The 19,744-nt window shown below is 42.3% G+C and overlaps 1 protein-coding gene across 11 annotated transcripts in view; it reads left to right on the forward strand.

Moving 5' to 3' along the window:
* Positions 1–19,744, forward strand: part of DUSP16 (dual specificity phosphatase 16) — a 133,631-nt gene that overhangs the window by 51,740 nt on the left and 62,147 nt on the right. For all 11 annotated transcript variants that reach the window (XR_014252418.1, XM_082420213.1, XM_082420211.1 and 8 more), the window contains one exon: positions 4,474–4,637. Coding sequence is in view for 10 of the 11 variants with exons in the window: in XM_082420213.1 (XP_082276339.1) it covers positions 4,474–4,637 (164 nt within the window). In the remaining variant the exon portion in view is untranslated. The remainder of the gene's footprint in view (positions 1–4,473; positions 4,638–19,744) is intronic.

Consider the following 19,744-nt stretch of genomic DNA (forward strand, 5'->3'; position numbering starts at 1 on the left):
GGACAGCAGAGTTGGGACAAGGGCAGAGATGACTCTTGATTCTGTGTCTGTCAGCCGTTTGTAACAGAAAGTTTACGTAGATGAATTGTACTTTTCTTCTTGTAAGAGGAAGAGGGACATTTCAGACATATTTCAAAACTGAGTTGCTGTTGAGGCTACAGATAGTTTCTCGAGGGTTCGGGTAAGTCAGGCAGTGTCTCATCTGTTGTTAATTAATGAAATGAAACTGGGGTCACTGGAGTCCAACGATGAATGAAAGGTCAGCGAGTGGAAAAAACTGTCAATAAAGGAGGATGTCAGCAGAGTGGAACATTGTCAGAGATAAAGATCAGGGAAAATGTACTCTTTGGCTGAGGTAGTGTTTTGTGGAAGTTACCAGGAGTCCTGGTTTGGGACATTTCAAGCCAGACTGAGCACTAAATGAATGCTCTGATTTCGCAAAATCTGTTAAATATTTTAAGGCTGTTTGGATTTGTGCTGCTAGAGATTAGTTGAAAAAATTTGTAAGAAAAAAAAAAGGTTTCTGTTTGTTTTATAATGTGTTATTGCTGTTTTGTTTGGCTTTGGGGTTTTGTTTTGAGGCTGAATAGTGGCTGCTTTCTCTCATTTTTTTTTTTTTTTTCTGTTTCCTTAGAATTTTCTAGAGCCACACTCACATTTTACTTGTTAGGACCACCAAAGTTAGAAGTGATTTAGGATAAAATGAATGATAGAGCTGCACTTCAAACAGCCCAGGCTGGCTGGCCTTCAGTTTACGATTGTTGGAGAATCTGTCCCCTCTGAACGTAGTTCAGTGGAAGATGGGCTGCAAGTCACCGAGACGCAGCAACAGTCTTACCACCGATTCACAAACTGTGATCGTAAGCCAGCCATGACTGTGTCTTTTGTATCCCCCGCTAGTTCTTCCTCAGCTTTGTTACTGGTCTCATGTGACGCACACTTACAGAGTTCTTGTTTCTCTGGTCAGGTCAGATCTCCTTCCCTTTTCTCTCCCTCATCGAAGTTTTTGAACCATGTGGCTTGGGGGAAGCAAGGCTCTTCCGTCAGTTTGGGAGAGGCCCATGGCCATCTTCAGCCTGGTGAAATGAGGCTAAAATGAGGGCAGGACCCCAGAGATGTCAGCAGGCTGTCCCCACATCCTAGAGAGCGTTGCAGTTAATTCCGTGGTATTTAGAGACACGGTTTAGCAGAGCGAGTGAGAGTACAATCTCGAGCCGGGCTCACATCCAGCTTTGTTGGTTATCACCCTGTGTCTTTCTGAACCTCTCTTTCCTTATCTGTAAAATGGGAGTAATCAAAGCACCTTACCTTATGGGGCAGTTGTAACGATTGAAGAAATCCTTGTAAAGTGCTTAGAGCAATGCTTGTCACATAGTAAATGTTCAGTAACTCTGGGAGTCCTTATATTATTTATAAATATGATGACTTATAAGTTTCAAATGGAATTCAAGTGGAGTTTCCTTGGATTGTCTGGTTTCTCTGTTCTCTGAGAACATTTACTGGACTCTCGTTTTGTTGGATTTAAATGAGAGATCATCCCATCAACTGTTTTGGAGCCAGAATAGGAAAAAATATGAAAACAGTTCTTTAGAGAAACACCAGAACAACAAAAGTTAATGGAAGTTAAAATTTAAATTATAATCAAAATAGTGGCCGTCAGTTATCGTGTTGGGTAGGTGTAAGATAGGCAAATAATGTATAGACTCTTTAACATTTATTATTACAAGAACTGCTTTGAGGGAAAAACTCACCTTAAATAACTGCATTATGCAGTTAAGAGACTGAAAAGGACAAAACATTAATGAAATAAAATGATAAATCCTAAACAGTGACAGGCATATACGTATGCCAGTATTAACTGACCCCTTTTTTGAGATTGCCGTGGCTTATACTTTAGGTGTAGGGATTCTAATTTACTTCATTTCAGTAGATGCAACAGCCCTAGCACAGCATTTCCTTGAGTGTGAGTTCCGCCAGCTAAGATTTTAAGAGATTTTAGGGGGGAAAATGGGAGGGGAAATTCCATGGTCAAATAAGTTTGGGACCCTCAAATTAAATGAAAGTAAACTAGTTTCCTTAGAGATTTTTTTCAGAGCTTTTAATATGCTTCTAATGTGTGTGCCGTGAGTCTCCCAGGGAGACGTGATACGCAGCGTTTCTCTTACTTTTTGGACCAATATCCCGTCTGTCAGCTTCCTGCAGGATGCCAGCGCCCTGGAGCAGACTCTGGGAAATGCAGCCTTAGAAGCGTTACTGTTTTCGCTTTGTCTCAGGTGTATCCTACCGAGGTGTAGCTGCAGATCAGGGGTGGAGAAGGAGGGCCCACAGACGAAGCTGGGAGCTCGATGTCGGATCACTGTACCATGGAGGGCTCACTCTGTGCAGGCACAAAGCACTCACGCATTTTAGCTAATTCAGTCCTCTGACAGCTCTGTGAGGGGGGGTGTGTGTGTGATCATTATTCCCATTTTGCAGACAGGAAGCTGATAGCCAGAGGGTATAAGTCACTTGTCCAGACCTGACAGCTAGAACGTGGGGAAGCCAGGACACAGACTCAGGTACAGGGGCCTGTGCTCGTCCTCCCTCTGCTGTACGGTCGCGGGGCTCACGTGTGTGTGGTTTGTAGGCCGTCTGTGTGTGCACAGGGCGGGCTGGTGGTGGTGAGAGAACAGCACGAAAGTGTGAGGTGACGGTGAGTTTTGTGTGGCTGGAGAGCGCGTTTGGAAAGGGCAAGAAATGGAACCTTAACGCTGAACAGATACAGGTCCCCAGGGCCTCGTCAGTCCCACAAAGGAAGGTGGGGTTTCTGTAATGGAACCCCCTGCTCTTTCTATCAGGTTACCTTAAGAACTTTAATAAGCAAACTGCTTAAGAGGAAAAACAGTGCGGACACTTGGGTTGGAGGCTAGGGGTGCACACCTACGTTTTGCAGGTGGCGTGGTTATTGTCACCGACTTGCTGCGGTCCCAGCTCGCTGCACCGCGCGCCCCATGCTGAGCACGGACGGTGGACGCAGAGATCATGCTTGCGCTGAACATAGTACAGGGGATAAAAAAGGGTGACACCTCCCCCGTCAACTCCCTGCACTTCTGCAGTTTTTGAGGGCATATTTTATATGTTTCTGGAAGCGCAGGAAAGGCTAATGGAATGTAGCTCAAGGAGATGGAGATAAATATTTAATGAAATTTTAGGGTCCTTTTTAAGATTTTATTTTATTTTTTATTGGAGTATAGTTGCTTTACAATGTTGTGTTAGTTTCCTGCCGTACAGCAAAGTGAATCAGTCATATGTATGCGTATGCCCACTCTTTTTTAGATTTCCTTCCCATTTAGGTCACCACAGAGCACTGAGTAGGGTTCCCTGTGCTATACAGTAGGTCCTCATTAGTTATCTATTTTATACGTAGTAGTGGGTATATGTCAGTCCCAACTAGGGTCCTTTTTAAGGCTTGATTAAAGAGGTAAAAATGAGGCTGCTCTGTCTTCTTAACAAGTTAATTGTTTTTTAATTTAGTAGTATTAAAAATGTACACATATTCCCTATAATCCAAATGTCTTTGGTTCCGAGTTTAGATGTAGTGACTAGTGAGGGTCTGGAGAGTGAGGGATTTATCTGAAAATGTATCAGAATGTATTCAGTTCTTGGGTTTGGATTTGGATAGCAAGGAGTATTTAGATTGGAAAACCCAGTGAAGACCTTGTTCATCTTTTCTTTTCTGAAAGGAGGTGAGTGTGTCTCCTTAGCCAATAGATTTCTCTTCATTAACAGGTAGTGAGATTGTGACCTGATGAAGATCATAGAGTAGGTCATTATAAGGACGGGACTAGAAAACACTGAATTCCTCTGAGTCCAGAAATCTTGCCACAAGGCGTCCATGTAACCTGAGCAGTTAGGGTCTGTCGGCCCTTGTTCACAGTGCTCAGCCAATGAACAGGAGACCCCGGAAACGGGGGTAATTATGCGACCCTCGATATAGAGAATATTTGTAAGAGTGAGGGGAGTATGTGGTATCTTTGAAATATAAAACTTACACACTAGGAAGATTTAAAGTTCATTCTAGAAGGAACTTTTAACTCTGTCAATTTTATTTTGAAGAAGTCACATCCGGCCTCAGTTCATGTGTTTTTGTATCCCCATCTTGCATGTCTTGGCTTGGTTATCTGCTACTTTCAGTCCTCTTTAAGTCGCACGACATAGGACAGGGAGCAGGGAGAAGACGTAGGATGCGCGAAGGTGAAGGGAGTGAGAGCAAGGGGGGCGTCACTGTAAGTGCCTTCAGGGCCTGGGGTCCCTTTCGTGGGCTTGCAGAGCCAGGGCTGGTGCTGGATTGGACCCCAGGCCGAGCAGCTGTGGACGGGGTCCACTTGCGTCTGTGGGGTCTGATTGCTCTTTCCAGACAGCTGCATTGAGTAGTTAGCAAAAGGCTGGTTTGCATCTTTGTGCACGGCGTAACTGTACCCTGTCTGTCCTTAGGTGGGTTTGCCGAGTTCTCCCGCTGTTTCCCTGGCCTCTGTGAAGGAAAGTCCACCCTAGTCCCCACCTGCATTTCTCAGCCTTGCTTACCTGTTGCCAACATTGGGCCAACCCGAATTCTGCCCAATCTCTATCTTGGCTGCCAGCGAGATGTCCTCAACAAGGTGGGTGCTTTGAAAATATCCTTCATTGCAGGGTTTCTTGACAGCAGCTGGAGGAGCACTGGGTTGCCGGTGGGCTGTCCTTTCAGACACACGCACCCCGTGTTCTCAGTGCAGCTCCCCCGTGAGCAGCCCAGCAGCCGTACCATCCTCCCCAGTGCCGTCTGCTGTGACGTTCTGATCGCCGTAGGAAGGCTAAGCTGTTGTCAAGTGTGCTGTTCTTACAGGTCCAAGAGACCTGCGGTTGGGCACACCCAGGAAGGCTAATGCCGCCTAGATTATTTCACATATAGAAATGTATGTATTTACTGCAGCAACTAGAAAGGGACTCAGGTTGGCTTGGATTGAGGAAGATCTCATGATGACTCCTGGCTAGAGGGGCAGGGAGGGGGGTATAAAAGGATGGTGAGGACCAGCGCTAAGAAGATGCGCTGCAGGCGCCCCGCCTGAGGCCCCTCGGAGCAGTTTGGTTGAGAAAGAAGAGGGAGGACCATAAACCCTGGATGAAAAGGATGTGAGCCATTCTGAACAAGGTGTACCCAACAGAGGAGCCGTATGGATTGATTGAGGCCATTATATATAACGGTACACACATAACAGCAGTAGAACTAATATCCGTCTGTCTCCACAGCTTATATGCTCTTAACCAGTGGTGCTAGAAAGCAGTGCTCTAACTGCCTGGAAAGTGATTTGTCTCTAAAACCTCTTATTTACATCACCTCTAATTGAAAAAGCAATCAAAGATCTTAATTCAACTGCTGGTGATTTACAAGTGCTGCTTTTGGGCATTTCTGCTTGAGTAGCTGAAAGAACTGGGCTGATCGTAAAATAAGCTTCCAGGTGGGCTTGCTTTATTTTAGCACGTGGAAAGAAAAAACACCCTCTCTTTGGGCAGCAAGGAGGCATTCTTTTTGCTCTTTTTTTCTTTTTTGTTCTCAAAACTCCTACCTCTTCAAAATTTTGCCTGAACATTTTTGCTAACATGTCTGCTCTTTCTGTGAGGTATTTGAAATTTGATAGCTTACGCTTGCACTGAGCCTTTCTGGTGGGGTCACGATGTCTTTGAGCACGTGATTTTTATTAGTTCTCTTTGAGAGATAAGCAAACTATGTCACAGAAAACAAAATTAATTTCCTAAAGTCACATGCATCCCTGGGGCAAACCTGGAGATGCTTTATTTAATCCTTAGATCAGCAAATAAAACAAAATGAAATAAGATTCCTAGTTAAGGATCCTGTTCAGAATTACCCCCAGTAAAACTTAACCAGTCAGCTGGCAGGTGATTTTTTTTTTTTTTAACATCTTTATTGGAGTATAATTGCTTTACAATGGTGTGTTAGTTTCTGCTTTATAACAAAGTGAATCAGTTATACATATACATATGTTCCCATTTCTCTTCCCTCTTGCATCTCCCTCCCTCCCACCCTCCCTATCCCACCCCTCTAGGCGGTCACAAAGCACAGAGCTGATCTCCCTGTGCTATGCGGTTGCTTCCCACTAACTATCTATTTTACGTTTGGTAGTGTACATATGTCCATGCCACTCTCTCACTTTGTCCCAGCTTACCCTTCCCCCTCCCCATATCCTCAAGTCCATTCTCTAGTAGGTCTGTGTCTTTATTCCCGTCTTGCCACTAGGTTCTTCTTGACCTTTTTTTTTTTTCCTTAGATTCCATATATATGTGTTAGCATACAGTATTTGTTTTTCTCTTTCTGACTTACTTCACTCTGTGTGACAGACTCTAACTCCATCCACCTCACTACAAATAACTCCATTTCGTTTCTTTTTATGGCTGAGTAATATTCCGTTGTATATATGTGCCACATCTTCTTTATCCACTCATCTGTTGATGGACACTTAGGTTGCTTCCATGTCCTGGCTACTGTAAATAGAGTTGCAATGAACATTTTGATACATGACTCTTTTTGAATTACGATTTTCTCAGGGTATATGCCCAGTAGTGGGATTGCTGGGTCGTATGGTATGGCAGGTGATTTTACAAGTAGTTGCGTTACAGGTCCTTGTTGTTACTTCTGACATTCAGTGCAGTGGTACCTTGATTTTGCTGCATACCTTTTCCAGGTTTAACAGATGTGTCAGTTAACAGCAGAGTGAGGCCTGCAGGGTGAGAGCAGTTAAACCAGAACCTGAAGTTGAGGTGCGCCGGGGGCTGGTTGCTTTCTGTTTTTAATTGGCTTCTACATGTCTGTATGCTAAACAGGATAGGCACATAGATGCCTTGAAAGGAAGTGGTTGTAGGGGGAGAATGGGTTTATGCAAGCTCACGGGGAAACAGCTTGAGCAAGGAGTCATTCGGGAAGACTGTGAGAAAGCTGCTGTAGAAGCTACCGACATGCAGACTAGGGAGTGGTGAGAAGAGTGCTTTCAAAGTGGTGAGCAGAGATTTCTGTGTATGTCACCTCTGGATTCACTGTTGAGAAGAGCCCTAGTGCTGGGGGGGTTCTTACAGATCACTTAGCCCGCCTCCTTCATTCAATAATGAGGAAATCGTAATTCCAGAAATGTTAAGTAAATTCCGCAACGTCACCCCGCTGATGGGGTTTAGAACTGGATGTGCCTCTCCTTCGAAAAGAGCATAAACTCCTCTTCCTGCTCCACTCTCTGGTTTAAACTTTGCAGGAGAAATAATGGGCTCTCTTCTTCTGGAAGATCTCCAGAGATGAAGATTTTATCATCTCCCCTAATAGTACGTTCCTTTTTAGTCAAACTTAGAAGTTTCTAAGAACAGCCACCACAAGACCACTAATTTTATTAGTCATCTTCCTATTTATTTATTTATTTATTTTTAATAAAGTGCCACTGAAACATGTTAAAAGCATGTCACGGAAATTTTCTGAGGGGGATAATAGTGCTTATCATTTAAAATGCTAGGCTCTTTATGTTACTGCATCTAACCCTCATAATAGGATTTGGAGGTAGGCTGGCTCTGAGTTATGTCACTTACTTACCCAAGATTTTGTGGCTAGAAAGTCATTGACCTCAAAGCTAGTGAGTGATAGAGACATCCTCAAACCCAAACTACTCTGGCTCTAAGTCCTGTGTTTGTAGAACACCAGAAATCCTCATCCTCTGGAAATTGAAATCTCTATAACAGACTGTTATGAAGGACTGACAAATCTTAACAGTCTATTGAATCACAGCTGAGATTTGTTTCCTCCTGCTTTTTCTACAGCATATTCTGTACCAGCACCATCCCACAGAAGTATAATGCAAGCCACGTATATAATCTAGAATGTTCTGATAGCCTTATTTTAAAAGTTAAAAAAAAAAACCCAAGTGAAATTAATTTTAATAACATTCATCACCATATGTCTAGAATATTATCATTTCAACATGCAATCAATATAAAAAATTATTGGCACTTTACAGTTCTTGGTACTAGGTCTTTGAAATCTGGTGTGTATCTTATGGTGTCTGCACCTCTCACTGTGGACGTGCCACATGTGCCTGTGCTTCCACAAATCAGATGGTGCAGGTCAATACTCTCAGCATGTGATTGTTTTTACTTAGGTCTCAAAGACATAGCTCTTCTGGAAAAGACTGTAAGAAGGCACTGGTAGCAAAAAGAACGCTCTTCCTTTCCCCTCACATCTGTACTTTGTTTCCCACAATCTGTCCTCCTCTGGTCTTTGTACTGGAGTTGTATGGCTGTTACACTAACAGTGTACACTGTTCCACTAAAGCAGTTTGCTGGTGCCCAGTTCACATCTGACTGAGTGAACTGAATCTCTAGTTCAGTTCTGAGTAACCAGAATCTCTAGTTATAATGGGAAAGACAAAAGTTCCTGATGTTTTTTTCTCCTTTACCAGTTAAAATTTCGAATGGACTTTTGTTTCCCACTTACACACGGGTTGTATGATGGAATTCCCTACTTCGAGTAGTTCCTGAGCCAGGACCTCTTCGGCTTCTTCACTAAAGCTGCTGTGCCCCCTCTTTCCCCATTTTAAACAGGGTGCAGTCAGCTTTTTGGGGGTAGCTTCTTATTTCAGTCTTTTAACATGCACAGTTGGCTTTCCTGGGCTGCCTTGCTGTTCTGCCCGTCACCAGGACTACTGCCACTTTCTCTGGTGTTTTCGTGTGAGCGTTAGGCTGTAGCCCGGACACCGTATAGCCAAATACTGCTTTCAGGCTTCTCTGTGATCTAGGAAGACAAAGGCTCATGTCGTCAAAATGATCAGTAAAAGTATTTATTCAGGGTCCACTGTGTGTAGAACGCCATACAGAGTGCAGGTTGGTTAGACAAGACCTGTTCCTGAGACGGTAATTCGCAAACAAGGTGACTCAGGGCAGGAGCGAGAGCCGGCTCTGGACGGGGAGGATTCGCTTCCCAGGTCTTCGCCTCGCCAGCCAGAGCAGTTGAGCCACGTGACCGAATCTGCTTCTTCACCTGCAAACTGAAATGATTCCTGCCTCCTACTGTTCTCGTGAGGCTCCAGTGACATGGCCTTATGCCAGGCACCAAGAGCAGTTCCTGGTTTATAGGGACACTGTTATTGTCACCACCGGGTAGCGTATACAAGGGTCTAGGGTGAGTGGTGGGTACACTGGGTGTGGCTGGCGGAGGAAGGCTGGCTGGAGGAAGTAGGTCAATTCTGAAGGCAAAGGGAGTGGCAAATGCAAACTCACTCATTAAATTGACTTCAGAAAGAAAAATTACAACTCCTTTAGCTAGATTTGCAGTGCCTGTGTGATTTAATGGGACCTCTGTCCTCAGCCTAAATGAACATGGGCAACTTGACCAAACAGAGCAGTTGTATTAAGGCTGTATATTAAGCTGTATTCCATATATTACTCCACAGTCTGTATCAACATAGCATAGAGCCCATATTTAGAAATTGGTCCAACTGCAGGGCAAAGTTTATTTCATGGTTTAGGAGAAGGAAACTTAAAGGGAAAAAAAAAGTGAATGCAAATCATAGCAGTAAAATTAAGATTTATTTTTTGACTCACAAAAATTATTTTTGAACACTTTCTTAATTGTGTTTTGAAACTAGAATCTGTTTTTTAATTTCTTAGGGGGTAATCTTTTCTACTTTACAGCTGAACCCTTTTTTATACCCAGCCTGCTACATTCACTGTAATTTCCCTACTTGAGGCCAGTTAGGAGAGAGGACAGTCTGAATTGGTGAAAGATAATACGTTACAGGCTGGGGGGGGGCAGCAGCTTCACTGAGATGTAATTTGTATACCATATGATTTAGAGGATACAGTTGACATATAACATTATATTAGTTTCACGTATATTAGTTTCAAGTAACATTATATCCAAGATTCAATATTTGTATATATTGCTAAATGATCGCAATAAATCTAGTTAACATCCACCAGCATACATAGCTACCCCTTTTCTTTCTCATGATGAGAACTTTTAAGATTTCTCTCTTAGCCACTTTCAAATATACAATACACTATTATTATCTATAGTCGGCATGCTGTGCATTACATCTCCATGACTTGCTTGTTCTGTGACTGGAAGTTTGTACCTTTTGACCACCTTTACCCCTCCCCTCCACCACCTCTGGCAGCCACCAATCTGTTCTCTGTATCTATGAATTCAGTTTCTGTTTGTTTTTTAGATTCCACATGTAAGTGAGATCATACAGTATTTGTCCTTCTCTGTCTGACTTAGTTCACTCAGCATAATGCCTTCAAGGTTCATCCATGCTGCCACAAGTGGCAAGATTTCCTTCTTTTCTAAGGCCGAATAATATTCCATTGTATACATAATACCCTGTCGTCTTTATCCATTCATCTATCAGTGGGCACTTAGGTTGTTTCCATGTCTCGACTTTTGTAAATAGTGCTGCAGTGAACAAGGGGGTGCGTGTGTCTTTTGGAGACAGTGTTTTTGTTTCCTTCGGATAAACACCCGGAAGTGGAATTGATGGATCAGATGGTAGCTCTATTTTTAATTTTTTGAGGAACCGCCACTCTGTTTTCCATAGTGGCTGCACCAGTTTACATTCCCACAAACTATTATTTTAAAAATAAGCTAAAGTAAGGGAACTAACATTTATTGAAACTCGTATATCATGCACCACTTTATCCTCATAACAGCTTTACAAAATAGAGATCATTAGCCCTGTTTTACAGGTAAGGAAACTAAAGCTGAGGGAGGTCAGGTAGCCCCTCCAAGGTCATTCGGGTAGTGAGCAGTCACGTGCTGAGCCGGGCTCCCAGTTTTCTGGGACTGGTGCCCGTGTGCTTGTCCTGCACACTGAGTTCACCCACAGTAACAGGAGGAAGGAGGGTTTAGAGGCACGTGTGCTGGCAGAAGGGAAAGTGGTGGTAGAAGTTTATCAAAACTTCCTTCTGATTGTTTCTGTTTTCTCAGTGTAGATCATCCATGAGCAGAGAGAGAGGGTGAGGGAGGACATGTGGAGAGTTTGAAAAGAACGGGGAAGGGCTGGAATGGCACCCAGGCTAGAGGCCAGGTGAAGACCAGGGGCACAGAGTGCCCGCTGAGGAGCGTGACCGGAAGGGGGCCCGGCAGCAGCGCTGCTTAATGTTCTTCTCGGGCCGCGTTCAGCCGCCTGCGTGCAGGTGCAGACTCGGCGGCAAGCCAGGTTCATCCAGGGCTGTGATCTTGCCAAGTGAGTGTGAAGAGGTGACGGAGGGACACAGCAATTGAAGGTGAAAGCGAGGGAGGGATTCCAGGTGACCCTCGGACAGTGCGGGGTTTAATCCTTGTATCGTTTATGGTCGGCCCTCCCCATCCGCAGGGCCTCTGCAACCTCAGATTCAACCAGCTGTGGATCCTGTAATACTGTAGTGTTTACTGTTGAAAAGCATCCATGTATAAGTGGACCCGCACAGTTTAAACCTGAGTTGTTCAAGGGTCGACTCTGTAATGACTGGCCACAGAATTTAAGTTGGGCCAGGAAGGAAGGACAGACGTCATGAGGATGAAGGACGGAGAGAAGGCTGAATGAGGTCCTGGGGGGATTGAGGGGCGCCAGGAGTGGTGGTGGAAGACAGTAAGCTGGAAGGAAGGACGTGGCGTCCTGCAGCGCGTTGTGTGAGGTTATGGTTACTGGTAACGGTGGAGACCAGACCGGGCCTCGGGAGGGAGTGCTCAAGGTGAGGCGCTCAGAGAACCCAGAGGCCACGGTGTCGGAAGGATATTTGAAGGCCAGAGAAGAAAGATTATGTTATCAGTAGGAAGCATGTGTTAGCCGACCGAGCACAAAGTTGAGCTAAATATTAAACAGCATGAATGCTCTCTGGAAGCCTAAGGATTACGATGTTTAATGACGGGACAGAGTAATATTGAGTTGTGTACACTTTACACAACACACTGAAACAACGCTGAATGAATTACGTAAATTCCTTAAAATGTGGTAGGAAGTCACAGACCTCTATCTCTGAGTAAAAGCAGTCATGATTCTATAAAACAAACCCATTCTTCACACTTGTAGTTCCATCCCAGTTCTTGCTGTCAGGAACATTGATGTAAGATGCCCTCGCTGCCACTTATATGCCCGGCCATAAACATTATCAGGAGAGAAGGGAACAGAACAGTCACGTGACAGTCACGTGACGCCTCAGCTGACTGCAGCCCCTCCACCCACCCACCCTTCTGCTCTGCCGCCCTCGGCAGGTGGACGCCTATCTCCCGGCAGCAGTGGGCTCTGGGCCGTCGCAGGGCCACTAACCCCATTTGAACAGTCTGCTCACCAGGACGCAATTGTGTTTGCTCTCGGACCTGTTTAGGCCAATGTACTTGTTATTATAATGATGTACGTTAGTTAAAATATTGCATACACGGACGAAATATGAATGAGGAAAGAGAGTGGTTTTTCTATGACCTAAGCTAAATGTTTTCAGAAGATTCAGGAAAGGGACTTCCCTGGTGGCGCAGTGGTTGGGACTCCGCACTCCCAGTGCAGGGGGCCGGGGTTTGATCCCTGGTCAGGGAACTAGGTCCCGCATGCATGCCGCCACAACTAAGGAGCCCATGTGCCTCAACTGTGGAGCCGGCGAGCCACAACTAAGGAGCCCACAAGCTGCAACTAAGGAGCCCACCTGCCGCAACTAAGACCCAGTGCAACCAAATAAATAAATAAATATTAAAAAAAAAAAAAGATTCAGGAAAGACAGATTGCTCTACGTTTTTTTCTGTCTTACTAGGCAGGGGAAGGCAGCTGTAGAATATTTAGAGGACAGTCATAATCTAGAAGATTCTGCACTGATTTATTGCTTTACTAGTTCTTGCTCTTTAAAGAATGGAAAGTGTGAGTGGTAGATGCATTTGGTTGTGATTTTCTTAAGAACTCCAATCAGCTAACCTATTTTAAAAAAAAACCAAGGTCCTGCATCAGAAATCAGTGAATTAATGTACATTTATTTGTTTTGAGTTAAAATGTTTTACGTATATATGTAACATTTTTAACGGTTTCCTCTTTTAACTCATTTTTTCCACTGATGTATAACTACCATTTTTTTCTCATTTCATTTTGTGGTTAAATTATTTTATCATCACTCCATTTCAACACATTCATGTCCCCTCCTCCCTTACATCAGTTATCTAAAATAAAGCTACTACTTAAATGCATCTTTTCGTGGCACCCTGTTTTATATATGGAGAATATTGTTGAGACATAAATAGCGTTGTAGGCTTGGATGACTGATGTTTCTTACGTGAGGTCAGAACTGCCCCTTTTTCGTGTTTCCTTTCTGTCGGGCCATGACCATTGGGCACGTGGCAGCAGCAGCGTGAGGCTGGGGGACGTGCACGTGGGCAGCCAGGCCTCAGCCGGGAGCAGCAGGTGCCAGTGTGAACACGGCAGCAGGGCCACACTGTGATGCCCGTGGCTGCAACTGAGGTGACAATCAGGGAAAAAAGAGGTAAAACAGGACTGATTAGTCTCCTCCAATAGCCATCAAGTGTCCTGAGTTGCTCCGAGAGTCTCCTCAGAGAAGTCCATGCCCAGAGGGTTGCTCCTTTATTTCCTAACTGGTTACAGTGAAAAAGGGTGAAAAAGGATGCAATTAAAACTTTATATTCTGTTACTTCATTTGGTTAAAAAGCAAGTCTGTATGTAGGCCAGTTACTTTATTGCTCCATCTAATTTGCTTTAAAAAGAACTTCAGTAGAGTATGGCAGTTAAGAGGACAGATTCTGGAGATGAATATGCTTGGATTTGGATTTCTATTCTGGACCACTTGTTAGCTGTATAACTTTGGAAACATTACATAAACTCCCTAAGCCTCAGTTTCCTCATTTTAAAAAGGAGAAGAATAATAGTATCCATCTCAAAGGGTGGTTGTGAGGATTAAATGAGACAGTCCATTTAAATGCTTAGCACAGTACCAGGTACATAGTAGGCATTCAGTAAATGTTAGATGTTGTTTATTAATGTGTACCACGTGCCATAGTAGTATATTGTTAATATAACATAACACCTGTAGCAAAGGTGCCCAACAAATTTTTTATTGAATTTAGGTTTAAGTGGTCATTTCTACAGAATGTAGACTATTAGGCTAATTGTCAGAAGTGTACATTGTTCTAGACTTTGTGTGGGGAAATCACATTTGATGGTCACTACTGACTTGTCTCACGTTAGTGTTGTCCTTTGTGAGCATCGCCTGTGGTCTCTTGTGTAGAGTAGGTAACGCTGCCCGCGTCAGCCTCTCTCCTCAGAAACTCCTTTGTCTTTATTATCAGACTACTTTTAATTTAATAGATCTTTGTCACACTGTTGATGGAAAGGAGAAGGAAATGTAAAAAGGTTCCTTTCTTTATGGAGCGTTCATGAGAAAGCCCTGGAAGACTTTTATCTCCAGTAACGCTGCCGTTCTTGCGTGGGAAACACTGTGGTGATCAGACAGTGGTAGAAAACAGTGTGACCTTTGCTCGTGTACAGACGTTTAAAAGTTGTAAACACCACTGAGATCTAACGGGAGCCTACGGGACCTTCGGAAGGCGAGGGTCAGTCACTCTAAGAAGCTCGCCTAGCTCCAAAAGTTATTTCTTGACTCTGTCATCTGATAGCTGAGAGGGCTGCACACCTGATCTGGATTTACTCAGTCTACCTTTTCTGTAAAACAATATATTTATTGTGCTGAATGTGGTAAATGAAGGGATGAGCGAGTTGGCAGGAGGCTAAAATAGGGAGAAAATGACCAACTGTCCTTCGGGGAGTTGGAGTTGGAACAGATTTGTAGAGGAGGTAGCATTCCAAGAAAAGGAAGACGTGACCAGAGTTGCTTAGAAGAGAATGATTTCAGGCCAAGAACATTTCCTGAGAGGCAGCAATGGATGACTAAATGAAGTGGGTGGTATAGAAAATGGAAAATGGTGGACGGGATGTTAGCTGAACAAACACGTACTGAGTGCAGCCATGTACCTGGTGCTGAAGGGAGAAAAACAAGCAAGCATCAGGCCAAGATCTCACTACTTCACTGCTTAATAGGAGAGACAAGAGTGAATCTGCTAATGATAACACGGTGTGCTCGGTGCTTTACTAACAGCATGTCCAAAGTCCTGTGGACGGGCAGAGAACAGAATGGTTAATTATGCACCAGTAGGAGGGGTTCATAGTAAGGTTAACTTAAACAAAGTAGAAAAGTGGAAGAGTCATCAGGAGGAGGAACAGGGCCTGCTGAGCTCAGAAACGGTGTGAACAACATCGGGGAAGGGGGATGCACATGTGATGGGATTTGGAGGTTGTACGGGACAGGAGCAGGTAGTGAGACGCGATGGAACTCAGTGTGGCTAAAGCACGCAGCTCGTCTTTAATTACAAGAAAGATTACTCTAGTTGTGGTCTGGAGAGGAAGACACTGCAAACTTCAAGAGCTCCCTGTTGGCTTTTTTGCTACCATGGTGAGGGCTTACCACTGAGCAGCGACTGGGAACAGAGAGAAAGGGTGGACGGGAGGGGTGATACCAGGAGGGTTGGCAACATTAGGATGGGGGTGGTGAGGAAGAAAAACGGGATGAAATGATCCCATTTTCTAGCTCAAGTGTCTGGGTGGATGTTATTACCAAAAACCGGTTTTGGATTACAGAGAGGAAGCAAGAATTTGAGGCAGAGAAGGGAGAAAGAGAATGTACTGTGTTTCTGACACTTTGAGTTTGAAGGTCCTGAGGAACATCCAAATAGAGATATCCAGGAAGCAGCTGGAAATACATGTAAAAAATTAAACAGGGTGTGTGTGTGTGTGTGTGTGTGTGTGTGTGTGTGTGTGTGTGTATTTATTTATTTAAGAGTCATCAGCATGTAGAGGTGATAATTAAAACTACGGAAACAGAGTCAGCCTTCAGAGAGAGTATTTACAGCCAGAAGATGGCCTAGGACTGTATCTTAGAGAACAACCAGCATGTTCAGTTTGGGAAGAAAATGTTCTCATTGTGTGTGCATATACTCTGAAGTCATAGCACAAAATAAACAAAACAAACAAACAAAAGTATTCTAGCATACTCCCAAATCTTGTAAATCAATGCACTTATTCATGCATTTTGGGGATTACATCTAACATGGTCATAATAAATTTACATAGTTGCCAAGGAGGGGAAAGTCATAGTAAACTGTCGTGGTTTTATTTTCTGTTCTTTGTTCCACTTCTCTCTCTAGTAATGAAGATAATAGAGAATTGACTATATTAGTGATGTGTGATCTTCTAAACAGCCTATTTTGCCCTTAAAAAATTCTGCTTTAAAGCCTCAATAAATTTAAGAAAACTGAAATCATATCAGGCATCTTTTCCGACCACAACGCTATGAGGCTAGAAATCAGCTACAGGAAGAAAACTGCAAAAAACACAAACACATGGAGGCTAAACAATATGCTACTGAACAACCAGTGGATCACTGAATAAATCAAAGAGGAAATCAGAAAATACCTTGAGACAAATGAAAATGAAAACACGACGATCCAAAACCTACAGGATGCAACAAAAGCAATTCTAAGAGGGAAGTTTATGGTGATACAAATTTACCTCAGGAAACAAGAAAAATCTCAAATAAACAACCTAAACCTTATGCCTAAAGCAACTAGAGAAAGAAGAACAAACAAAACCCAAAGTTAGCAGAAGGAAAGAAATCAGAGCATAAATAAATGAAATAGAGACTAAAAAAACAATAGAAAAGATCAATGAAACTAAAAGCTGGTTCTTTGAAAAGATAAGCAAAATTGATAAACGTTTAGCCAGACTCATCAAGGAAAAAAGGGAGGGGGCCCAAATCAATAAAATCAGAAGTGACAAGGAAGTTACAGCCTACACCACAGAAATACAAAGGATCATAGGAGACTACTGTGAGCAACTATATGCCAATAAAGTAGACAACCTAGAAGAAATGGACAAATTCTTAGAAAGATACAAGTACAGTCTCCCAAGACTGAACTAGGAAGAAAGAGAAAATATGAACAGACCAATTACCAGTACTGAAATTGGATCAGTAATTTTAAAACTCCCAACAAGCAAAAGTCCAGGACCAGATAGCTTCACAGGTGAATTCTACCAAACATTTAGAGAAGAGTTAACACCTATCCTACTGAAACTATTCCAAAAAATTGCAGAGGAAGGAACACTTCTGAACTCATTCTGTGAGGCTACCATCACCCTGATACCAAAACCAGACAAAGATATCACAAAAAAAGAAAAAATTACAGGCCAATATCACTGATGAACACAGATGCAAAAATCCTCAACAAAATACTAGCAAACCAACTCCAGCAATACATTAAAAGCATCATACATCATGATCAAGTGGGATTTATCCCAGGGATGCAAGGACTTTTCAATATCCACAAATCTATCAGTGTGATATACACCACATTAACAAATTGAAGAGTAAAAATCATATGATTATCTTAGTAGATGCAGAAAAAGCTTTTGATAAAATTCAACATCCATTTATAATAATAAAAAAAAAACTTCTGGAAGTGGGCATAGAGGGAACATACCTCAACATAATTAAGCCATATACAGTAAACCCACAGCTAAGATCATACTCAATGGTGAAAAGCTAAAAGGATTTCCTCTAAGATCAGGAACAAGACAAGGATGCCCACTGCTGCCATTTTTATTCAACATAGTTTTGGAAGTCCTAGCCACAGAAATCAGAGAAGAAAAAGAAATAAAAAGAATCCAAATTGGAAAAGAAGTAAAACTGTCACTGTTTGCAGATGACATGCTACTATACATAGAAAATCCTAGCGACGCTACCAGAAAACTACTAGAGCTCATCCATGAATTCAGTAAAGTTGCTGGATATGAAATTAATATGCAGAAATATGTTGCATTTCTATACACTAACAACAAAATATCAGAAAGAGAAATTAAGGAAACAGTCCCATTTACCATCACATCAAAAAGAATAAAATACCTAGGAATAAACCTACCTAAGAAGGCAAAAGACCTGTACTCTGAAAACTGTAAGACGCTGATGAAAGAAATTGAACACAACACGATGGAAAGATATACCATGTTCTTGGATTGGAAGAATCAGTATTGTTAAAAGACCATACTCCCCAAGGCAATCTACACATTCAGTGCAATTCCTATCAAATTATCAATGGCATTTTTCACAGAACTAGAACAAAAAAATTTTTTAATTTGTATGTATGTAAACACAAAGACCCCGAATAGCCAAGACAATCTTGAGAAGGAAGAACGGAGCTGGAGGAATCAGGATCCCTGACTTCAGACTATACTACAAATCTACAGTGATCAAAACAGTAAAGTACTGGGCACGAAAACAGACATACGGATCAACAGAGCGGGATAGAAAGCCCAGAAATAAACCCACACACTTACGGTCAATCTATGACAAAGGAGGCAAGAATATACAATGGAGAAAAAGTCTCTTCAGTAAATGGTGCTGGGAATACTGGACAGCTGCATGTAAAAATATGAAATTAGAACATTTTCTAACACCATATACAAAAATAAACTCAAAATGGATTAAAGACCTAAATGTAGGACTGGAAACCATAAAACTCCTAGAGGAAAACATAGGCAGAACACTCTGACATAAATCGCAGCAATATCTTTTTCGGGCCGTCTCCTAGAGTAATGGAAATAAAAACAAAAATAAATAAATGGGATCTAATTAAACTTAAAAGCTTTTGCACATCAAAGGAAACCATAAACAAAACAAAAAGACAATCTACAGAATGGGAGAAAATATTTGCAAACGATGCTACTGACAAGGGATTAATTTCCAAAATATACAAACAGCTCATACAGTTTAATATATATATATTTAAAAAAAAAACCCAATCAAAAAGTTGGCAGAAGACCTAAACAGACGTTTCTCCAAAGAAGACACAAAGATGGCCAACAGGCATACGGAAAGATGTTCAGTATTGCTAATCATTAGAGAGATGCAGATCAAAACTACAATGAGGTATCACCTCACACTCGTCAGAATGGTCATCATTATAAAGTCTACAAATAATAAATGCTGGAGAGGGTATGGAGAAAAAGGAACCCTACTACACTGTTGGCGGGAAGGTAAATTGTTACAGCAACTACGGAGAACAGTATGGTGGTTCCTTAAAAAACTGAAAATAGAGCTACCTTATGATCCTGCAATCCTACTCCTGGGCATATATCTGGAGAAAACCATAATTTGAAAAAAATACACACAACCCACTGTTCATTGCAGCACTATTTACAATAGCCAAGACATGGAAGCAACCTAAGTGCCCATCGACAGATGAATGGTTAAAGAAGATGTGGTGTATATAGTATAGTATAATATAATATGTAATATAATGGAATACTATTTAGCCATATAAAGGAACGAAATAATGCCATTTGCAGCAACACGGTTGGACCTAGAGATTATCGTATTAAGTGAAGCGAGTCAGAGAAAGACAAATATGATATCACTTATATGTGGAATCTAAAAAGAAAAAAGGATACAAATGAACTTATTTACAAAACGGAAATAGACTCACAGGCATAGAAAACAAACTTATGGTTACCAAAGGGGAAAGGTGGTAGGGAGGGATAAATTAGGAATTTGGGATTAACATATACACACTACTATATGTAAAATAGATAAACAACAAGGACATACTGTATAGCACAGGGAACAATACTCAGTATCTTATAATAACCTATAATGGAAAAGA

Source organism: Balaenoptera physalus (assembly GCF_965194825.1).
Source record: "Balaenoptera physalus genome assembly, chromosome: 13".
In the NCBI taxonomy this organism is placed as follows: Eukaryota; Metazoa; Chordata; class Mammalia; order Artiodactyla; family Balaenopteridae; genus Balaenoptera; species Balaenoptera physalus.